We start from the raw sequence: 20,177 nt of genomic DNA, 5'->3' as shown, positions 1-20,177 counted from the left end.
TTATCGTGTGTGATTCTGTTCTGATTATTTGGTTAGTGGTTACCATGAGGTTTGTATAAAAAAATCTCGTGGATGTGATAGTCCATTTTTTGATGGCCTCTTATTCCCTTAGACTAAGTCGATTTGATCCCTTTCCTCTTCTGCGTTATTGTTGTCACATCTTATTCTTTCTTGTGTTGTGAGTTTGTGTTTAACATGATGAGGTTATATTTATGCTTGGTGCTTACCTTCCCTTGATCTTTGGTTTTATAATTAAGTGTTTGGTAATCTATTTTGATAGAGGACTGCAATTTTTCTGGTTTTGTCGACCTATTTTCCTCCTTGTTCAAAACTGTGAATCCCCTTTCTCTTTTTTTCCTCAGGGATGAGGGCCTTTTTGAGCACTTATTGTCGTGGGGGTCTTGTGGCAATGAACTCCCTTAGCTTTTGTTTATTTGGGATAGTTATTATTTCTCCATCATATCTGAAGGATATTTTTGCTGGATAGAGTATTCTTGGCTGAAACTTTTTGTCCTTCAGAATTTTGAATATATCGTTCCACTCTCTCCTAGCCTGTAAAGTCTGTCGAGAAATTGGCTGAGAGCCTGATAGGTTGACTTCTGGGTGCTTGTCATTTTCCTTTTGGTCTGGAGATTTAATATATTTTTGCATGGTGCCTGTCAGCGTTGGCTTACTTTTCCACACAGTGAAAATATATGGTCGCAGTTTCCTCTTGCTGCAGCTGGGTCAGGGTCAAGGCTGGGTGCCTCGATCTGTGGGCACTCTCATTGGCCCCTGGCTGATCTGAGGCGTGGCTGAGTGGAGGCTGCAAGAGAGGAAGTGTGGGAACAGCTGGAGCTGGAGCGTAGGAACAGCTGAGACTGGAGCGCAGGTAGGCTGAAGCAGCTGGGGCTCTGGTGCTGGTGGGTTGAAGCAGCTGCAGCTGAAGTGGCGCTTGGCCAAAGAAGTGGGAGCTGGAGCACCGCTGGGCTGAAGAAGCTGGAACTGGAGAGCGCTGGGCTGAAGAAGGAAGAGCTGAAGCGCCACTGGGCCAAAGAAGCTGGAACTGGAGTGTGCTGGGCCAAAGAAACTGGAACTGGAGTGCACTGGGCCAAAGAAACTGGAACTGGAGTGCAGTGGGCGGAAGTTGCTGGTACCAGGTCAGCTGGAGTCTGCGCACAGGCCAAGCTGAAGCAGCTGGAGCCAGGGGGATGGGGGCGGTCCAGCAAAGGAGCTGGGGGTGGTGCACGGTCCAGCCGAAGGAGCTGGGGCCATGGCATGGTGGAGCCGGGGAAGCTGGGGCCGTGGCTTGGTCCAGCTGGAGCAGCTGGGGCTGTGGCGTGGTGGGGCCTGAGCTGCCGCTGCCTCTGGTGTGGGGGCGCAGGCTCGCTCCACTGCTGGTCGGGCCCAGGTTCCTGGGGGCTGCTGCCTGTGGAGTGGGGCCCGGGTGCCTGACGGCCGCTGCCTCTGGGGATAGGGGTGAGCTGCGGCGCCAGTCGGGCTGGCCGGGGTGGGGGAGGGGCGCTTACTTTCGCCTCCCCAATCTCAGAGGTTTCTCACCTCGCTGTCACTCTCTGCTCTCCTGGGGGCTAGCTTGTTGAAACTACCCTGGCAACAGTTTTGCTCCCTCCATAGGGTGAACCCCTCAGACTGTGAGGGGTCTTGGACAGCGCTGTTTTTCACAGGGCGAGCTGCCCCTCCCCCTCCTCTGAGAGCCGCGTGGTCTCAGTCTCTGGGTCGCAGTCCTTGGGGAAGGAAGGAAGCTCCTCTTACTTCCTTCCACTTACTCTGGGGATTCCAGCACCTCAGTCCTCAGGTGTACGGCTGTGTGGGTGCCTCAGATGTCCCCTGTGTTGTGTGAATAGCTTCTGTTGGAATATGAATGTCCTTTATGTTGTGTCTTAGAGGGGGAGAGTTCCATGGGTAAAGCTCACTCTGCCACGATGCTGACGTCACTCTTGATTGAGTTCCGTTTTGACACTACCCATAGTTAGTGTCAGACCCCACAGGGTAAGGGATCGGTCCCACCAGACTGTCCCCACTTCAGACGCCAATCACAAGGCCTAGGCCTCTCATGCTTCTTACCAGCGGGCTATAAATCAGGAGTTCCCAGACCCCCTCTTTGGGTTCAATAATTTGCTAGAATGGCTCATAGAACTAAGGGAAATACTTTGTTTACTATTACCAGTTTATTATAAAGGATACAACTCAGGAACAGCCAAATGGAAGAGAGGCATAGGGCAAGGAGGTGCACAGAGCTTCCATGCCCTCTCCAGCTGCTTCACCCTCCCAGCACCTCAAAGTGTTCACCAACCCGGTAGCTCTCTGAATGCCACCATTTAGGAGATGTCATCACATAGGCATGATAGATTATTAACTCAACCTCCAGCTCCTCTCCCCTCCCCAGAGGTTGGGGAGATAGGGCTGAAAGTTCCAAGCTTCTAATCAAGCCTCGGTCTTTCTGGCGACCAGCCCCCGTCCTGAAGCTATCTAGGAGGCCATCCAGAGTCACCGCATTAAAACAAAAAATGCTCATATACCCAGGAAGTTCTGAGGGATTTAGGAGTTCCCTATCTGGAACTGGGGACAAAGACCAAATATTAGAACAAAAGACTCCTGTCACCTCTGTTACTCAGGAAATTTCAAGGATTTTAGGAGTTCTTTATCAGGAACCCAGGACAAAGACCAAGGTATATTTCTTATTATGCCACACCTTCTTTCCTGTATGTCTGGATCCAAATTTCCCTCTTCATTTAAGGATACCAGTGTATTGGATTTAGGGCCACCCTAATCCAGTATGACCTTGTCTTAAGTTGATTGCATCTGCAAAGACCCTATTTCTAAAAGGTCACATTTCACAGGTACCCAGGGTTAGGACTTCAGTATATCTTCTTGGACACAATTCAATCCACAACACACCCCATCTTCAGCCAACCACTGATCTGCTTTCTGTTGCTATACATTAATTTGCATTTTCTAGAGTTTTAGATAAATGGATTTGTACAGTACTCTTTTTTATTTGGTTTCTTTTACCCAGCATTATTTGAGATTCGTCTCTGTTGTTGCATGTGTAGTTTATTTCTTTTCATTGCTGCGTGGTATTCCATTGTATGGATGTACCACAATTTATAACCTGTTGATGGACATTTGGATTGTTTGCAGTTTGGGGCTATGACAAATAAAACTGTTATGAACTTTTATTGTAAGTCTTTGTATGGGCATACGCTCTCACTTCTCTTGGATAAATCTATACCTAGGAGTAGAACGGCTGTATCATATGATAGATTTATGTTTAACTTTTTAAAAAACTACCAGATTGTTTTTCAAAGTGTTTATACCATTTGACATTCCCACCAGCAGTGTATGAGAGTTGTAGTTGCTCCACATCCTTGCTAACACTTATTATGGTTCATCTTATTAATTTGAGACATTGTAATAGATATCTCATTGTAGTTTTAGTGTGCATTTCTCTAACTAATAACGTTGAGCATCTTTTCATGTGCTTATTTGCCATCTGTATATCTTCTCTGGTGAAATTTTTTGCCTCCTTTTTTAAAAAAGTGAGTTTTTTTAATTTTTGAATTTTGAGAGTTCTGTAGATAATTTGAGATACAAGTACTATATCAGATATATGCTTTGGAAAGATTTTCTCCTAGAGTCCATGGCTTGTCTTTTCAATTTCTTAACAGTGTCTTTTGAAAAGCAGAAGTTTTCTTTGAAATTTTGATGAAGTTCAATTGATATTTGTTCACTTATGAATTGTGCTTTTTGCTGTCATATCTAATAAATCTTTGCCTAACACAAGTCATAAAAATTTTCTTCTTTCTTTCAGAAGTTTTATGGCTTTAGGTTTTACATTGAGGTTTCTGATGGATTTTGAGTTAAATTTTTGTATCTGGTGTAAGGTGTACCCAAGTTCTTTTTTTTTTTTTTTTTGGCATAGGATTAATACAATTGTTTAGGGAGTATTTTTTAATATTCTGTTTCGATTTTGTTTGTATATGTGTGTGTGTATTAAAAAACACCTTTATTATAATGTTTGTGAGAACAGTAACTAGTGATTTGTAATTTCATCAAAGCTGCATTTTCTCTAGATAGTTGTATTTTTTAGGTGTAAAATTGGGCCTGATGCATAAGAATCACTGTACGTAAGGTGAAGTTGTGATCTGTTAGAGAACAGGAAGTTGTTCTTTATTTCATCACAGCTATATCACCCTTTACCTGTAGGTCAGAAGATTGTGCTTTTGTCTGTTGTGTGTCAAATTAAACTCCAACTGAATCACTCAGCATCTTCATAGACATCAATAGTGATTTATGTGACTTTTTATTTCCTGGAATTTATTGGAATGAACAAGTTCATTATATCATAAGGTTCTTAAAAAAATTCTTAGATGCAACTTATAATATTTTTTCTAGGACAAGAAAAATATCTCTAGGCAATGTGCCTTTTAAAAATTATTATTACTTTTCTGTTGTACTTGGGAGATTATTTTCATGTATTTGTGGTAAACTGTATATGTGCAGTTAGAAGTCACTTCAGCACAACAATGTCAGTGTACTTAATCCCACTGCCTAAACACTTAAAAATAGTTAAAAAGGCAAATTTTATGTTATGTATATTTTGCCACAATAAAAAGAAAAGTAGTCATATTATAAAGCATTTAGACTTGTTTGAAAAGTGCTCATTTCTCTGTGCCAGTAACTTACATGTGACCTCCCACATTCTCGTGGTCTAGACTGTAGTGTGTATAGGAGAGGAGTCCCTGCCAAGCTGCCAGTTCAAATGTTTGTTTCTTCCAGAGAGACAGACTCTAGGTAACAGCCACAGGATTTGGCATATGCCTGAATTTTAAAATGGGTGATGGTAAACTATGCAGAAGAAAATGGAAGCAGTATTTGAGAAATTTGTTCTCGGCAGTTGTATAAAGCTTTATGGATAAAACTCCATTATCCAAGTCCATAAATTCATATGGATTCTGAGAAATAAGCTTTGGAGCTAGTTGATTGTTGTCAAAAATGTCAAGCCAAGAATATAATAAGGCCTGGAAATGATATAGCTGGACTTGTTTTACAGTATGTATAATAGCAGTCTTTTTTATTTAAAATACTTTAATATTGCTGTTTACTTTTAGTCGGCAGAACCAATTGAAAGACCAACAGCAACAGCAAGTGGTATCGTTATGCCCTGATGACACAGAGTGTCTGACAGTCCCACGGTACAAGCGAGACCTGGTTCAGAAACTAAAAATTTTACGGCAAGAACTCTCCCAACAACAGCCTCAGGCTGGCCATTGCCGCATTGAAGTTTCCAGGGAAGAGATTTTTGAGGTAAACTTACAAGTCTTATGGAGAAAAATTAAATTTCAGTGTTTTACTCTCTATTACTAAGAATATTTTTGGGACTCATATCTCTTTAGAATGGAAGAGTTTTTATTAATTTCTTTTTTAATTGTGGAGAATAAAAACAATATAAGAGATTTAATATATAGGATCAACATTTAAATGGGAGGAAGAGTGTGAGATGTTTCACTTGGTACAGCTTGGTCTCTGCGTTGCAAATCCTTATTTGTTAATGAATTTTAAAAGACCGCATGGATAGTATATACTATTCATCTCTTACTTTCTAATTTTCCAAAAGGTAAGGGACTCTTAAATCAAAAGATCATTTTGTTTAATTACTATTGGACCACTTCCTTAATTTGTTGAAAATCTTCCTTTCTAGAATGCCCATTTATCTTTGGATTTTATAGCCCTAACATCAGCTTCAAAGTTCTTACATAGTAAGTGGCAGAGGTCCAAGGCAGGGGTTTCCCACTCATTAGAGGATTCCTGGGCAAGATGTTTGGAGACTTGATAATGTTTTTCCCAAAGGATGAACTTTTGTCTCTCAGAACAGTTCTGAAACAGTTTTGTTTGTGGTCAGTCATTTGTATTTTAAAATAATATAAAGTTGTTGATTTAATGAAGATCACATTAATGATTACTCATGTTCTTTTGAAACGTTCTTTTTCTTATCTTTGCTTTCTGCTAGTGCCTGTGACCTAGAATTAGGTCAGCAAACTTCCAAGAATTTGGTACTTCTGTCAAATTCTGTTTTTAATGTGAGTGGAACCGTTGCTGTGGTTCATAGATCTGAAACATGGAGTTTTGCCCTTAGTAGGCTTTTAATATAATATTTATCAGATGAATTGGTTTCAGTAGTATTAAGCTGTATCCATTTTGTTTTTAGAAGTTCCACGAGGTTTCAAACAGTTGGAGTTTATCTACTGATTTGATTGAACAGATTTCACTTTATTTAAATAAATGTATGTTTGTAGGTGGAGTTGGGAGGGAGAGTTTATAATTTTATTTATTTATTTTTTCCCCCAGAGCCCCAGTAGATAGTTGTATGTCATAGCTGCACATCCTTCTAGTTGCTGTATGTGGGACGCGGCCTCAGCATGGCCGGAGAAGCGGTGCGTCCGTGCGCGCCTGGGATCCGAACCTGGGCCGCCAGCAGCGGAGCGCGTGCACTTAACCGCTAAGCCACGGGGCCAGCCCAGGAGGGAGAGTTTAAATAACAGGTTAAAAGCCCCTAGTAATAATAGTATATTAAATTTTTTTTCAGGAATCATATCGACAAGTCATGAAAATGAGACCAAAAGATCTCTGGAAGCGATTAATGATAAAATTTCGTGGAGAAGAAGGCCTTGACTATGGAGGGGTTGCCAGGTAAAGACTTCCTCATCAGTAAATGACATATGGATCTTTATACTTAACAAATTTAAGATACTTCCTGTGGTATTAGTTTGGATTTTTAGAATCAATCACTTGTACATAATACTTAGGACTTAGTTTCTGTGGAATTCTTATGGTTTACTCATAATTAGATTTTAAATGCTTGTTGGGAAAACTTTTAAATTAACTCCTGATGGGGCCAGCTCTGGTGGCCTGGTGGTTAAGTTCAGCATGCTCTGCTTCAGTGGCCCGGGTTCTGTACCTGGGTGCAGACCTACACCACTCATCTATCAGTGGCCGTGCTGTGGTGGCGGCCCATATATAAGAAAAGGAAGATTGGCAGTGGATGTTAGCTCAGGGTGAATCTTCCTCAGCAAAAAAATAAAATAAAAAATAAATTATCTCCTGATGGAGTCTAAATGCTGTAATTATATGTATAGGCCAAATAAGTAGTCAGTTATTTGTTGTTTATTTCTTTTTTTTTCTTTTTCTTTTTTTTTTTTTTGTGAGGAAGATCAGCCCTGAGCTAACATCCATGCTAATCCTCCTCTTTTTGCTGAGGAAGATCAGCTCTGAGCTAACATCCATTGCCAGTCCTCCTCCTCCCCACCCCCCCACCAAGCCCCAGTAGACAGCTGTATGTCATAGTTGCACATCCTTCTAGTTGCTGTATGTGGGACGTGGCCTCAGCATGGCCGGAGAAGCAGTGCGTCGGTGCGCGCCCAGGATCCGAACCTGGGCTGCCAGTAGCAGAGCGTGCGCACTTAACCGCTAAGCCACGGGGCCGGCCCTGTTGTTTATTTCTTAACCTCACTATTGTTAGAGTTGGGGCAGACTAAATGGGCTATGGCAGTGAACTGCTTTTTCTAATTTTTATTCCATAGTAGAAACCAAAAGTAGTTGGGTTCTGCTCTTACATGTGTTCTAAATACTTGGTGAAACAAAACAAAAATTTGGATTTTCTTTAAAAAAAAACATGTATGTGCATAAAAAGCTTATGAGACACATCAACATCAGGTGAGCGTTATGTGTGTTGGGAACGTTGCTTATATGGAGACGTCACTTTTTTTTTTAATCTTGAGTTTTTTAAGTATTACATAAATTGCAGTGATTTGATTTAGACTCACATTATAGAACATTGAAACATTTTCCTTTAACTACTTGTTAATAGTATTTCACTACATTTGCTAAAAATATGCTATTCAATCTGTTTAATCCGTGATATCAGAACATATCACTTAAACCTTTCCTGAGGAATGACAAGAATTGAGACTAGAACTACATCTCCTTCAGTCCTAGACTAGTGATTTTATTTCAGTTTCACCAAGATGAATAACAAGTTATCTTTCATACTTTGAAAAATATAAAGTTTAAGGTGATGGTACTATTTATTATGAGATTTCATTGATATACGCTTGAAAACCAACCAAGAGGTGGTAGGAACATCCCCCAAAAGTGCAGGCTTGCCCTTGTGTTCCTGCCTACACAAAATGCCTTGCAATCTCTGACCACGTATGTTTTTATCATGGTATATTTTAGGGTTTACACAAAAAAAGATGGTGAAATGGATAATGAAATTTCCTTACTAAAACAATACCAACAACAAAACACACCCTTGTCTAAAAGTGAGAGTAAATTAATGCTATATTATTTATCTGCATAAACTAATATAAATCTGCCGTGAGAGGAGCAGACCAGGATGGTATAGATCACATGGACATTGTGAAATAAATGGTGTTCTTCCCTTCGTCTTATATTTATCATGGATTACAAACTTATTTAGCAATTAAAAGTAACAGACCACTGGGCTGCACATCTAATGAGTAATGGTGCTTCTGGATAATATCTTTATACTCTCTGATGCTAAAATGTCATAAAATTGCCCAAAATTGAGTGAGAAGTAACTTTAATATAACAAAATAAGAGTTTTCATTTGCTTTCTGGGCATGGTAGATTTTTCTGTGTGATCTTATATAACTACAGTCAGTGGTTTATTTAAAAAATTATTTGGTGAAATGATTGATTAATAGCATATCTTAATAAAAATATATTCATTAACAAAAAATTCCTTTGTCATATCTTGTTTTCTAGGGAGTGGTTATATCTTTTGTCACATGAAATGTTGAATCCATACTATGGCCTCTTCCAGTATTCAAGAGATGATATCTATACATTGCAGATCAATCCTGATTCTGCAGTTAATCCGGTATGATTGGTAGTTATAATGATGTGAATTAACTTGTGACCTGCAGTGCTTTAAATGTCAGTGTAGTTTATGATATAGCATTACTGTCCTTGTCACACTCTTGCACTCAGCAATTCCTCTTCTAGAAAATTTTCTTGAGTAAATGATTATGGATATGTCCAGCTGTTTGGGCACAGGGATGTTTACTGTGTCATCATTTATAGTAGCCCCAACCAAAAACAATGTCGTCGTCCATAAGAGGGGGGTTGATTGATTAATTATGACACGAAGCAGAATGACATTAATGGTTAAGAGCATAGATTCTGGAATTAGAAAGATATGAGGTCGTATCCTGGTCCCATTACTTACTAGCTTTAGCTTTGTGACCTTGGGCAAATTCATTGACTTAAGCCTCAATTTTAACATTGCTAATAATAATAAATATAGTTCGTACCTTAGAGAAGGTTGTGACAATTAAATGAGGCCCTGCACATTAAATATTAAGCACAGAGTTATACATTTTTAACCCTATTATATATTGTTAAGCGCTCAACAAAAGTTAGCAGCTGTTATTAATTTGTTGTTTTTATATTATTTCTATTATCTTTCCATACAAGGGCATATTTTATACGGCCACTAAAATGACGTCGTGGGAGAATAGTTAATAACATGTAAAGATGGTGTTCATGATATATTAAGTGAAAAGAAGGTTACAAAATAGTATGATAGAATTTTGGTAAATATGTATATGTGTAAACTTTGAAAGGCTCTACACTATGATATTGATGGTAGTTATCTCTAGGTATTAGATTATGGGTGATTTTTTCTTTTTTGCTTATCCATATTTTCTAAATATTTTGTAGTGAACATGTATTATTTTTTAAAAAGAAACAAAAGCTATTTTTAAGATAAAAGGAAAGTTTAAAGATGAGTTAAAAGATTACTTATTGAATAGAGAAGTAAAATGCAAATATCCACCTAACAAAATTTATCATGAAAGACCAAATCTATGCAAACATGGTAGAAATGTTAGATTCATTGCAGGGAATCCTTTATAAACGGAAGATTTTTAGGTGAAGGTTCTGCTTGGGGAGTCCATTACTGCCACTGGAGTAATAACAGCCCACGTTTGTTGAGTGTTTACTATATGCCAGGTCCAGTGCCATGGGTTTCATCATCTCAAGATACTTTTTAGATACTGTTTTTACCCTCTTTTATCCAGATGTGGAAAATTAGTCCTATGGGGGTTATAATTTGCCCAGGTATGCATAGCTAGTAACCGGCAGAATCAGGACTCTGGTCCAAGTTAGACACCAAATCTGTGCTTTTAAATCTGTGATATTTTGAAGTTCAGTTTCTAGTTAGGTCAAGGAAATAGGGAGATTTGGGATTGAAAGCTTTTTTCCCAGGACAGAGCCATGATTGTATGGAGCTCAGTAGGAAATGAGAGGAGAGGAAGGGAACAGAGTCTGTGAGTGATTTAATGAAGCTATAGTTACTGTAGTTTGGACTTAATTTCTAAAGATAAATTTTACAGAGTGACTATACCCTTTGAGAGAGGCATTGACTGTGATGTAGTATTTTATAGCAATGTAGAGAATCTTGAGCATGCCCTATAGAGACTCTCGCTAATGATTAAGCTTTGGTAGGATAGCCTATTCCATTTAAATAGTTGTAAATTAGAGTATAAGTTGATACTTTTTATAAAAGTAGATTAATGTTGCTTAAATATCTAATTTTTACTTACAAATCCCTGGATAGTGTCTAACTTGCATATTTATATAAACTTTTCAATTTCAGGAACATTTATCGTATTTCCACTTTGTTGGACGCATAATGGGAATGGCGGTGTTTCATGGACATTATATTGATGGTGGTTTCACATTGCCTTTTTATAAGCAGTTGCTTGGGAAGTCAATTACTCTGGATGACATGGAGTTAGTTGATCCAGATCTTCATAACAGTTTAGTGTGGATACTGTATGTATTGAGTCTTGTATCTGTTCATTATAGTTAGAATATGAGCTTTTAAAAAAGATGCATGTTTCAAAATGGATGTACTTTTTTTTTTTTTAATTTAAGAAACAATGCACAGAAAATATTAAGAGTGATGATCTGAGTGAAAGGACCACATACGACTTTCCCTCTTTCTACTGCTGTCCTGTATATTTCAAATTGCCAAAAGTTAGTGAGTGTTATTACTTTAAAAAGGAAAAAATCTGAGGCTGGCCCAGTGGCATAGTGGTTTAAGTTTGCATGCTCCACTTTGGTGGCCCAGAGTTTGCAGGTCAGATTCTGAGCTCGGACCTACACACCACTCAGCAAACCATGCTGTGGTGACATCCCATATACAAAATAGAGGAAGATTGGCACAGGGCCAGTCTTCCTTAAGCAAGAAGAGGAAGACTGGCAATGGATGTTAGCTCAGGGCCAATCTTCCTCACCCCCCAAAAAAAAAACTACCATATTTTATTTTTAAAAGTACTATATCGGGGCTGGCCCGGTGGCACAAGCGGTTAAGTGTGCGTGCTCCGCTGCGGCGGCCCAGGGTTAGCCGGTTCGGATCCCAGCTGTGCACCGACGCACCGCTTGTCAAGCCATGCTATGGTGGCGTCCCATATAAAGTGGAGGAAGATGGGCATGGATGTTAGCCCAGGGCCAGTCTTCCTCAGCACAAAAAAGAGGAGGATTGGCAGATGTTAGCACAGGGCTGATCTTCCTCACACACAAAAAAAAAGTACTATATATGATTTCCTCAACATGATGCAAGACCTATTCCAATCCTACATGTGTTAGAATAGCAAATTCCTGCTCAAGTGCTGATTGTTGAAACCATACTTTTAAAAGGGTATTTGTAAGGACAAGTTCTGTTTTGCAGGAGGTCATTAGTTTATGAAGATAACATTGGCCACACTTATTTTTACCAAATAAACGATTAGCTTTCTCACTGGGGATACTCAGGCATTTGGTCCCTTGGGGGTACCTAGATTCTAGGAGGGCCTCTTACCTGACTGCCAAACATAACTGAAGTTTCCCTAGGTAAAGCCCACTTTGTCTGGGGCTCTTTCTCATTACTCAGGAAGTGAAATGTTTCCTGTGTTTTTGAAAGCTAAAGATCTTTGACTCGTCTGTCCAACAACTAGGAGATATGGTAGCACAAGAACTAGTAAGAGGAATCTGACTTTATATTTGACATATCATAAAACTATCTTAGTTTTATCCATTTCACCAATTAATACATCTATAGGATCTGTATTTTAGATTTTCCGGTTAAGTATCTTTCCCTCTCTTTCCTTTCTAGTGAGAATGATATTACAGGTGTTTTGGACCATACCTTCTGCGTGGAACATAATGCTTATGGTGAAATTATTCAGCATGAACTTAAACCAAATGGCAAGAGTATCCCTGTTACTGAAGAAAATAAAAAAGAATATGTCAGGTAAACACTTCTATGATCTCAAGCCTGAGAATTGTTTTAATGGTCTAGAATGGCAGTAGGGAAAAACATTTTAAGTATTTAGGTAGTGTTAATTATTCCTACAAAATAGGCGTCCACAGAATTTCGTGGATTAAAAGCAACCACCATTTTATTATTTCTCACAATTCAATGGGTCAGTAATTTAGATAGAGAACAACAGGGATAGCACACTGCTCCTCCGTGTGGTGTCAGCTGGGACTGAAATGTCAAGATGACCTTTTCACTCACATATCTGATGCCTCAGCTAGGATGGTTCAAAGGCTGGGGACTGGCTGGAAGGGCCACTGGGTCACCATCTGAGGCCTAGTTCTCACGGTTGGCTGGGTTCCTTGGTTATCCTCATGTGGTATCAGAGGCTTCTCCCTCTCCCAGTGGCCTCTCTCCCCAGCAAGAAAGCCAGACTTCTTATGGGGTGGCTGGTTTCCCAGAGTACAAAATCAGAAGTTGTCAGGTCTTTTTAAGGCCTAAGCCTGGAACTGGCCAACATCACTTCTGCTATATTCTTTTGGCTAAAGTGAGTTACATGCTAGCCGGGTTCAGTGTAGGTGAGGGGCTGTACAAAGGCATGAATACCAGGAAATGTGGTACATGGGGCCATGTGTAGTGAAGCTACTACAGCTAGCAACACAGAAGCACTTATCCTGTTTATAAATAAGCACATTGTGAGTTTAAGGGATAAATATAAGAAAAGATTCTTTGCATTTTATAAAATCACCTGTTGATTGAGGAATTTAGAAGTATTGGGTTAGATCATTGGGCTTATGGTAACTAAAGTTCTTCTAAACATAAAACTATGGTAGTCATATTTAGGAGTTTGAACTTCACCATATGCACACAGAAACATGCATGCTATACTTTTTTGTATAGATTATATCCTCAAATCTTATTGACTAAACTTTTCTCATAGACTGTTGATCGGAGTGAACAGTGGTATAGCTTTTTTGGAAAGCAATTTGATAACAGCTACCAAAATGGAAATGCACATGCCTTTTGACTAGCAGATCCATTTTTAGAAATCTATTCTACGGAAACACATATGTAATTAAAGAAATATGAATAAGGATGTTCAGTTAAATATTACTTGTAAAAAAATGGAAAACTGCTAAAGTGTTTTTAGAGGATAATGATTAAATACATACAGTCAACAGAATATTATGTGGATATTTAAAAGAAAGAACAAGAAACTCTGCATAAGCTCTCAGATATAAAAGGCAAATCTTAGAAGAATTATGTAAGAACAAAGTCTGTGTTGTTTTATAACAAAGGTAGGAAGGCTACCTACCGAATAAAGTGTTTGCCTAGGATGAGGGAGTGCAGGTGGTGGGCCTGGAAGTAGAGAGGGAAAAAAAGATAACAGAATGGACTTTCAGACTTTACTCTGTCTCCGCATTTAATGTCTGATTGTTATATATATGTATACTAAGCATGTATTACATTTCTAATTAAAAAATAAAAGAACGAATAGGAATTTCCTGAATTTTAGTAGTGTTGTCACTTCCAGGATCTAGTGTGGACTTAAGTTCCTAGTCCCACTCTCCAGGATTCAGTCATGTTTTTTTTTTTGTGAAGAAGTTCCGCTCTGAGCTAATGTCTGCCAGTCCTCCTCTCTTTTTGCTGAGGAACACTGGCCCTGGGCTTAACGTCCGTGCCCATCTTCCTCCACTTTATATGGGACACTGCCACAGCATGGCTTGACAAGCGGTGCGTCGGTGCGTGCCCGGGATCCGAACCTGCGAACCCCATGCCGCCGCAGCGGAGCGCGGGCACTTAACTGCTTGCGCCACCGGGCTGGCCCCTCAGTCACATTTTTAACACACAGTATTATCCCTTATAAAATAGTTTTGAGATTAAAAAAAAAAAATGACAAAGAACAACTTTTTAAATATGTGCAGTTTTGCTGTCCCTTTAAACAAACTAACAAAAATGAGGTCCCCCAAAGGATATAATGTTAAGTAACTGATTTCTTAAAGTAGAGAACTATTTCTCCAAGTTTGGAAAAGGAAATATTGACAAATTTGGAAGATGAATAGTTCTGAGAGGTTTTCCTGGCAGAAAAGAAAATTATAGATTAAAATTGTATATTTTATATAAAATTATATAAAAATTATATATTTTATATAAAATAATAGATTAAAAAAACAATTCACTTATAAATTGTAAGTCCAAATCAAAAGCATAAGTAAAGCTACACATTAGATGTAGTTTAGTGTACTTTTTGTTGGTAAAATTACATCTTCCAGGGTTTTTAAAGCCTCCAGGGAATAATGAGTATTCAATCAAAAAAGTGCTTACTGTTGGCTTTTACTATTTCCTCTCATTTTGGATATGAGGATTCTGTTTATCTCTTCATCCCCCATATACTGCCCCCAAAATATAAACAAAATACCCAATACATTCAGATTATATTTTCAAGTGAAACCAGAAAAATAGTCATTTTTTGGTTGAATGGACTCTTTTTCCTGGTCATTGGCATGCATGTTAGAAGTTTAGAAAGAAGTTTCATCCAGATTGTAACTTCAGACCCATCTAAGCTCTAGCCAACTTCCAGTTTACTAGAAGTTTCTCTGATTTGAAGAGTGGCTCTACTGATGCTGCTTTTGTAAGTGGAAGGTTACCTTTTTGATTTACAGTGAACTGCCTCACAGCTCAGGATCCATCTACCCTCAGTAATCTGAGATTCTTTTAGACTTTAGACTAAATTCTTAATGCTAGATGCTTGTAAAGTGCAATGTTGCTAAAGATAGACATTCATTAATTAGCAGATCTGAATATATTTGATCATATGAAACCCCTGCCCAATGCTTACAGGCTCTATGTGAACTGGAGATTCTTACGAGGCATTGAGGCGCAATTCCTGGCTCTGCAGAAGGGATTTAATGAAGTAATTCCACAGCATCTGCTGAAGACATTTGATGAGAAGGAGTTAGAGGTCAGTGTATTAATGTCATGACATCATCTAGTATAACAAAGACAGACTGGGAATTTTCTGTTACTTAAGTTTTAGAGGAAAATTGTATTTCTGGTGTTTGTGAAATTTTATGGTGCAGTGCTGTGAGAATTCTTATTCACAGGAAAAGTCTTTCCTGCTTTGGAATTTCTACATGTAAGCAATCTCTTATGTGGTGAACATTCTTAATTAATTTTTCTGTATTATCCTTTCTTGTTTCCAACAGATTTCTTGTCTTATGTGTACATTCTTCCAGTGTTGTTTTCTGTTCCCTAATTAAGTGTTTATTGATTTAGTTAAATAAAACTTCATTAATTGGTCTCCGCCATATCAAAATTTATTTGGAATAAAAGCCCAGGCTCAGTTGGATTTACACTAAGGTTTGCAAGAAAGCATTTGGTAAATAAGATCATAGAGGAAATAATTTAAACACTTAGGATAAACTGTATCTAAAACATCCTTGGTCTCTTTGGAAACATTTCATTACTAACTGTAGCTGTAATAAACAGTTAACCATTTTTTGTTTTCTTTTAAAGCTAGTCCTTAAAGCACCTTAGGTCTAGTTTTATTTATGACCTTTAACAAATATATCTGAATTTCCATTGAACTACTCTGAAAAAACAACAAGGTTTTATTCTACCAGAGGTCCCAAATTTAATTAGTGGCTAGGGATAGCTTAAATATTTGAAGTCTACAAATAATGTAAAACATGATTTTATTCATTAACTTCGATGTCCTTTCTAATTAAATCTGTTAACAGACTTGTTAACAAACAAATCTAAAAAGGTTGGTTTGACTGCTATCATCCCTATTCCTTTTGTAATTGACCTATTCAATAGTGAAATGGCCAGAAGGAAGTAGTCAGGAGGAGGAAGAACACTTAGCAGGAATGGCAATAAAGTTGAAATACAGTGCATTTTCATCTGTTCATATAATGAATGAGGGATTTGGTCTTAAAATTACCACCTCTGAAGAAAAGAATTCAGGGAGGTATCTTTTGTGTTATAAATACATCTGTAATCATATTTGAATGTTCAGTGTGGCTCTGATTCAGTAATCTTTTCAGAACTCTGTAGAAGCTTTGTTGGAGATTTTATTCAGTAGGGTTAGGGTTTATTATATAGTTTCTACTGCTAATGAAATTCAACTTTTAATAAAAATATATGTATATTTTTTAGTGTTATACTGGGTTAATAGAATTAATTATAAAATGTAGGATTTGCAAGTTACATTATGTTTTACACTACACACTATCATAATTCACTGTTAGAAGCAGTAAGACAAGTTAGTCTTGGACCCTCAGGAGATGTGAATATTGATAGTATCAAAGTGATTTTGATATGGTTCATCTTACTCACCTTGCAGCAGGACGCCAAGCAGAGCTCTGTATCGGTGCATTCGCATATTTCATCCTTTGATACAACTTTAAGGTTATCAAGCAGATTGTATCACTTATTCAACTAACATTTCTTGAGTTCCTGTGCGTTACTGGTTGCTTGCACACGATGAAGTGCAATAGATGTTACTGCCGTACTGCAGCACAGGAAACTGCTGGCCAAGAGAAATGAACCTAATTGCCTGGAATCCCAAAGCTAATAAGTGAAACCAGAATAATGTGATGCAGGTCTTAAGGAAGGCACATATAAACTGTATTTACTCTTTGAGTCTAGTTTCTGTCCATTAAAAAAATATTTAGAGTTCTACTTATGAAATTATGAAACTTTTATCTTGTCAACATCCATCACAGTGGTGGTTCTCAGACCCTGAGTAGGGAACCTGCAGTGAGCAGGTACCTGTGGAGTTTTTTAAAATACAGATCCTTAGTGTCCCCCAGACTCACAGAATTAAAACCTCTGAGCATAGGACCTGGTGTGTATATTTTGAAAAACTTTCCGGATGATCCTGATGTGCATCCTTGATTAAGAACCACCATATGAGAGCCAACGCCGCAGATCTAAAGTTCTATTTTGAGGAATTTTTGGCTTAACTTGGATTTCCATTGGCTCATTATTTGTGCAATATTTTAACAGCTCATTATTTGTGGACTTGGAAAGATAGATGTTAATGACTGGAAGGTAAACACCCGCTTAAAACACTGTACACCAGACAGCAATGTCGTCAAGTGGTTCTGGAAAGCTGTGGAGTTTTTTGATGAAGAACGACGAGCACGGTTACTTCAGTTTGTGACGGGATCATCTAGAGTTCCTCTGCAGGGCTTCAAAGCTTTACAAGGTAAAAAGGCCAGAGGGACAGACCACGTGGCATCACATAATTGGGGGAAGGGAATCAGTATTTTGTTTATACAGATAGTTTAAAACCATGTGCTTATAAACAGATTCTCTTTTCCCTCTATTTCTTATCTATAACTCTGTCTTGACACCTTCTTCTCCTTCCTTTCCTCTGTTCCCCTCCCAAGAGCCTTTTCGGCTGGGGTTCTCTGTTATTGTAGTGAGTGCCGCATGTTACAGACTGTCTGTGTGATGCTCTGCCTTTTCTTTTCTGGTCACCTTGCTTTTAAATTCTGCTGCACATTCCTACAGGGGAAGTCTGTCTGCTTCCTTGTTCACATCTCAATGTGGCAAAACATTTACCCACAGGGAGAGGTGCCTCTCCCCTCTACTTTTTTATTCTTTTAATAGAAAGAGGCAGCATGAGTTGTGGAAGCCATTTGTTTGGTCAGAGCACTTTACTTATTGCATGGCATCAGACTATTTATTTACAGCCATATTCCGTGTTTAGGAATCGTTTTCCATGGAATAGCTGTTTAACTTGGGGATGAGCTGGTAATGTTGCTGATGATTGTGGTGCTTCATTGTGTGGCAGTTGCTTCCTTTACCTCTGAAGCTCTTCATTTTCAAAGCTGCTGCTGCTGCTGCTGACTGAGGATGACTGACGCAAGATGGTACATGATTCGGCAGTGTTGCCTACAGCACATATGTCCAGGGTCCCTGGGGAAAGCGTACTTGGAGTTGTGCTTACCTTCCCTATTTGGAGAACTCATCATCAGACTGCTCAGATGCATAAAGTGAAGTTGTATTTCCACGTACAGTTGTACGGGGTGCCTTATGTTAACTGAAATTGATTCCATGGACTAGTCATCTTTTACTCTCAGCCAAGTTTGAGTCATGAAACCTAAATTTGCACTAGGCTGTCATCTTTTTGAATGTGTGTGTATGTGTTTCGTCTTGGATTTGCTCATTTACTTTTCTTCTCATACTTTTGGGACATTGATTTTTCTGTAGAAGATAGAACTTGGCCAAGGATTCAATCCTGAACCTTTTTTCAAATTGAAATGCTAGTATAGTAATGAATCCAGCCTTATCCAAGGTCAATTCTAGCTTTCAAAACCCGATTCTTTCCTGCTGCCCTTTGGCAGCTTGTGTGGTCACCAGTCTTCCCCATCCCTAGACCCTGTGGTTTATGTACCAGTTTTATTGCGATTTTGGAGACTAGTCCACGCACCTGCAGAGATTTGACCAACATCGACTTCTTCTGCAGGTGCTGCAGGCCCACGACTCTTTACCATACACCAGATCGACGCCTGCACTAACAACCTGCCAAAAGCCCACACTTGGTAAGTTATTTTTGTGGTTTTTTTCTCCTCATTCCATGTATGTAGGTGTTAGTTTCAAACAGATTTGACGTTTCATTTATTGTTCTTACTACTAAATGGACCTTGAAAAAGAATGATAAGCAACTCTTTTAAGTGATTTAAGATTATTCAGAAATTGGTAGGAAAATCTGAGAGTGGTAATCTCTACTTGAACGAAATATGACCTTTTTCTTTTAATTTTCTATGTGACACAAAGAGTGATGTGGCTGTATTAGTACACACTTACTAGGCTGGTTTACTTGAATGAACTGTGTAAAATCTGATTTGCTTATTTACAGCTTCAATCGAATAGACATTCCGCCCTATGAAAGCTATGAAAAGTTATATGAAAAGCTGCTAACGGCCATCGAAGAAACATGTGGATTTGCTGTGGAATGACGAACTTCAAGGATTTACCCAGGACTCTATTTATACCCCTCCGACAGCCTCCTTTCAGCAGAGTTTCAAGGAATGCTGAAATACAGGAAAATGCCCCTCCCCCCTTTTTTTAAATTTTAGGACACTGTGAGGGGAAAGGACAATTTTGAAATTCCTTTTCAAGGAAAAAAAGAGGTCTTTATGCTTTGTCATGAGGCCACATTCAGCTGCTATTTAAAATTAATATCTTGAACCTAAAGAATGCTGACTTTTCCTACATTTCCAGAGTTAGGCAGTATTCTATACTTAAAGACTACTACTATTTTTATAAAAGGTAATCTATTCAAATCGCTTCACAGATTTCAAGTCTCTCAAACATCGACAACCTCAGCAGTCGGTACAAGTCACATTTCATTTTAATTGAATACATGATTTTGAACAGCTCCTGTACTTGCTCTTTGTAAAAAAATAAAATAAAATTATTTTGAATTATTCTACCTTTGTAAACAATTGGCTAAAAGAATCATTATCTTTAAAAAATTAAGCCATTTACATGTTTAATTACATTTTTCTATAGCAAAGCATTATATTTTAAAAGCATTATATGTTTCAACCTAACCTAAGTGAGTCTTTTTAATACTTTTCAAGCATGAATTTCCTGGAATACAGCTATATAATTTTGGTTGTCAGATTCCTAATGCAACCATTTAATCTAAACTTAGTAGCTTGTTTGCTATAATAAGATGCATTCAGGGGCTCCCTGTTTTTAAGAGACTTAAAAAGAAATCCTAATTTTTTAAATCTTGAATCAGTATGATCAGGTATTTTGGATTGACTTTTCATCTAAAATGGAAATACTGCATTTTTATAGCTCCTCAGACCACGTGGATGGGATGAGATTT

General features: G+C 38.4%; 1 protein-coding gene across 2 annotated transcripts in view; it reads left to right on the top strand.

Annotated features, from left to right (window-relative positions):
* The window catches only part of SMURF2 (SMAD specific E3 ubiquitin protein ligase 2), a 129,162-nt gene extending 109,392 nt beyond the window's left edge, over positions 1 to 19,770 (top strand). For both annotated transcript variants that reach the window (XM_058561381.1, XM_058561382.1), the window contains 9 exons: positions 5,112 to 5,307; positions 6,587 to 6,690; positions 8,788 to 8,902; positions 10,682 to 10,860; positions 12,182 to 12,319; positions 15,167 to 15,287; positions 17,336 to 17,537; positions 18,804 to 18,879; positions 19,197 to 19,770. In XM_058561381.1, the coding sequence (XP_058417364.1) occupies positions 5,112 to 5,307; positions 6,587 to 6,690; positions 8,788 to 8,902; positions 10,682 to 10,860; positions 12,182 to 12,319; positions 15,167 to 15,287; positions 17,336 to 17,537; positions 18,804 to 18,879; positions 19,197 to 19,296 (1,231 nt within the window). In that variant the 3' untranslated portion in view covers positions 19,297 to 19,770. The remainder of the gene's footprint in view (positions 1 to 5,111; positions 5,308 to 6,586; positions 6,691 to 8,787; positions 8,903 to 10,681; positions 10,861 to 12,181; positions 12,320 to 15,166; positions 15,288 to 17,335; positions 17,538 to 18,803; positions 18,880 to 19,196) is intronic.
* Positions 19,771 to 20,177: the final 407 nt, after the last annotated feature.

This window comes from Diceros bicornis, chromosome 18 (genome assembly GCF_020826845.1).
Source record: "Diceros bicornis minor isolate mBicDic1 chromosome 18, mDicBic1.mat.cur, whole genome shotgun sequence".
Classification (NCBI taxonomy): Eukaryota; Metazoa; Chordata; class Mammalia; order Perissodactyla; family Rhinocerotidae; genus Diceros; species Diceros bicornis.
This window is presented reverse-complemented; position numbering and strand designations above follow the sequence as displayed.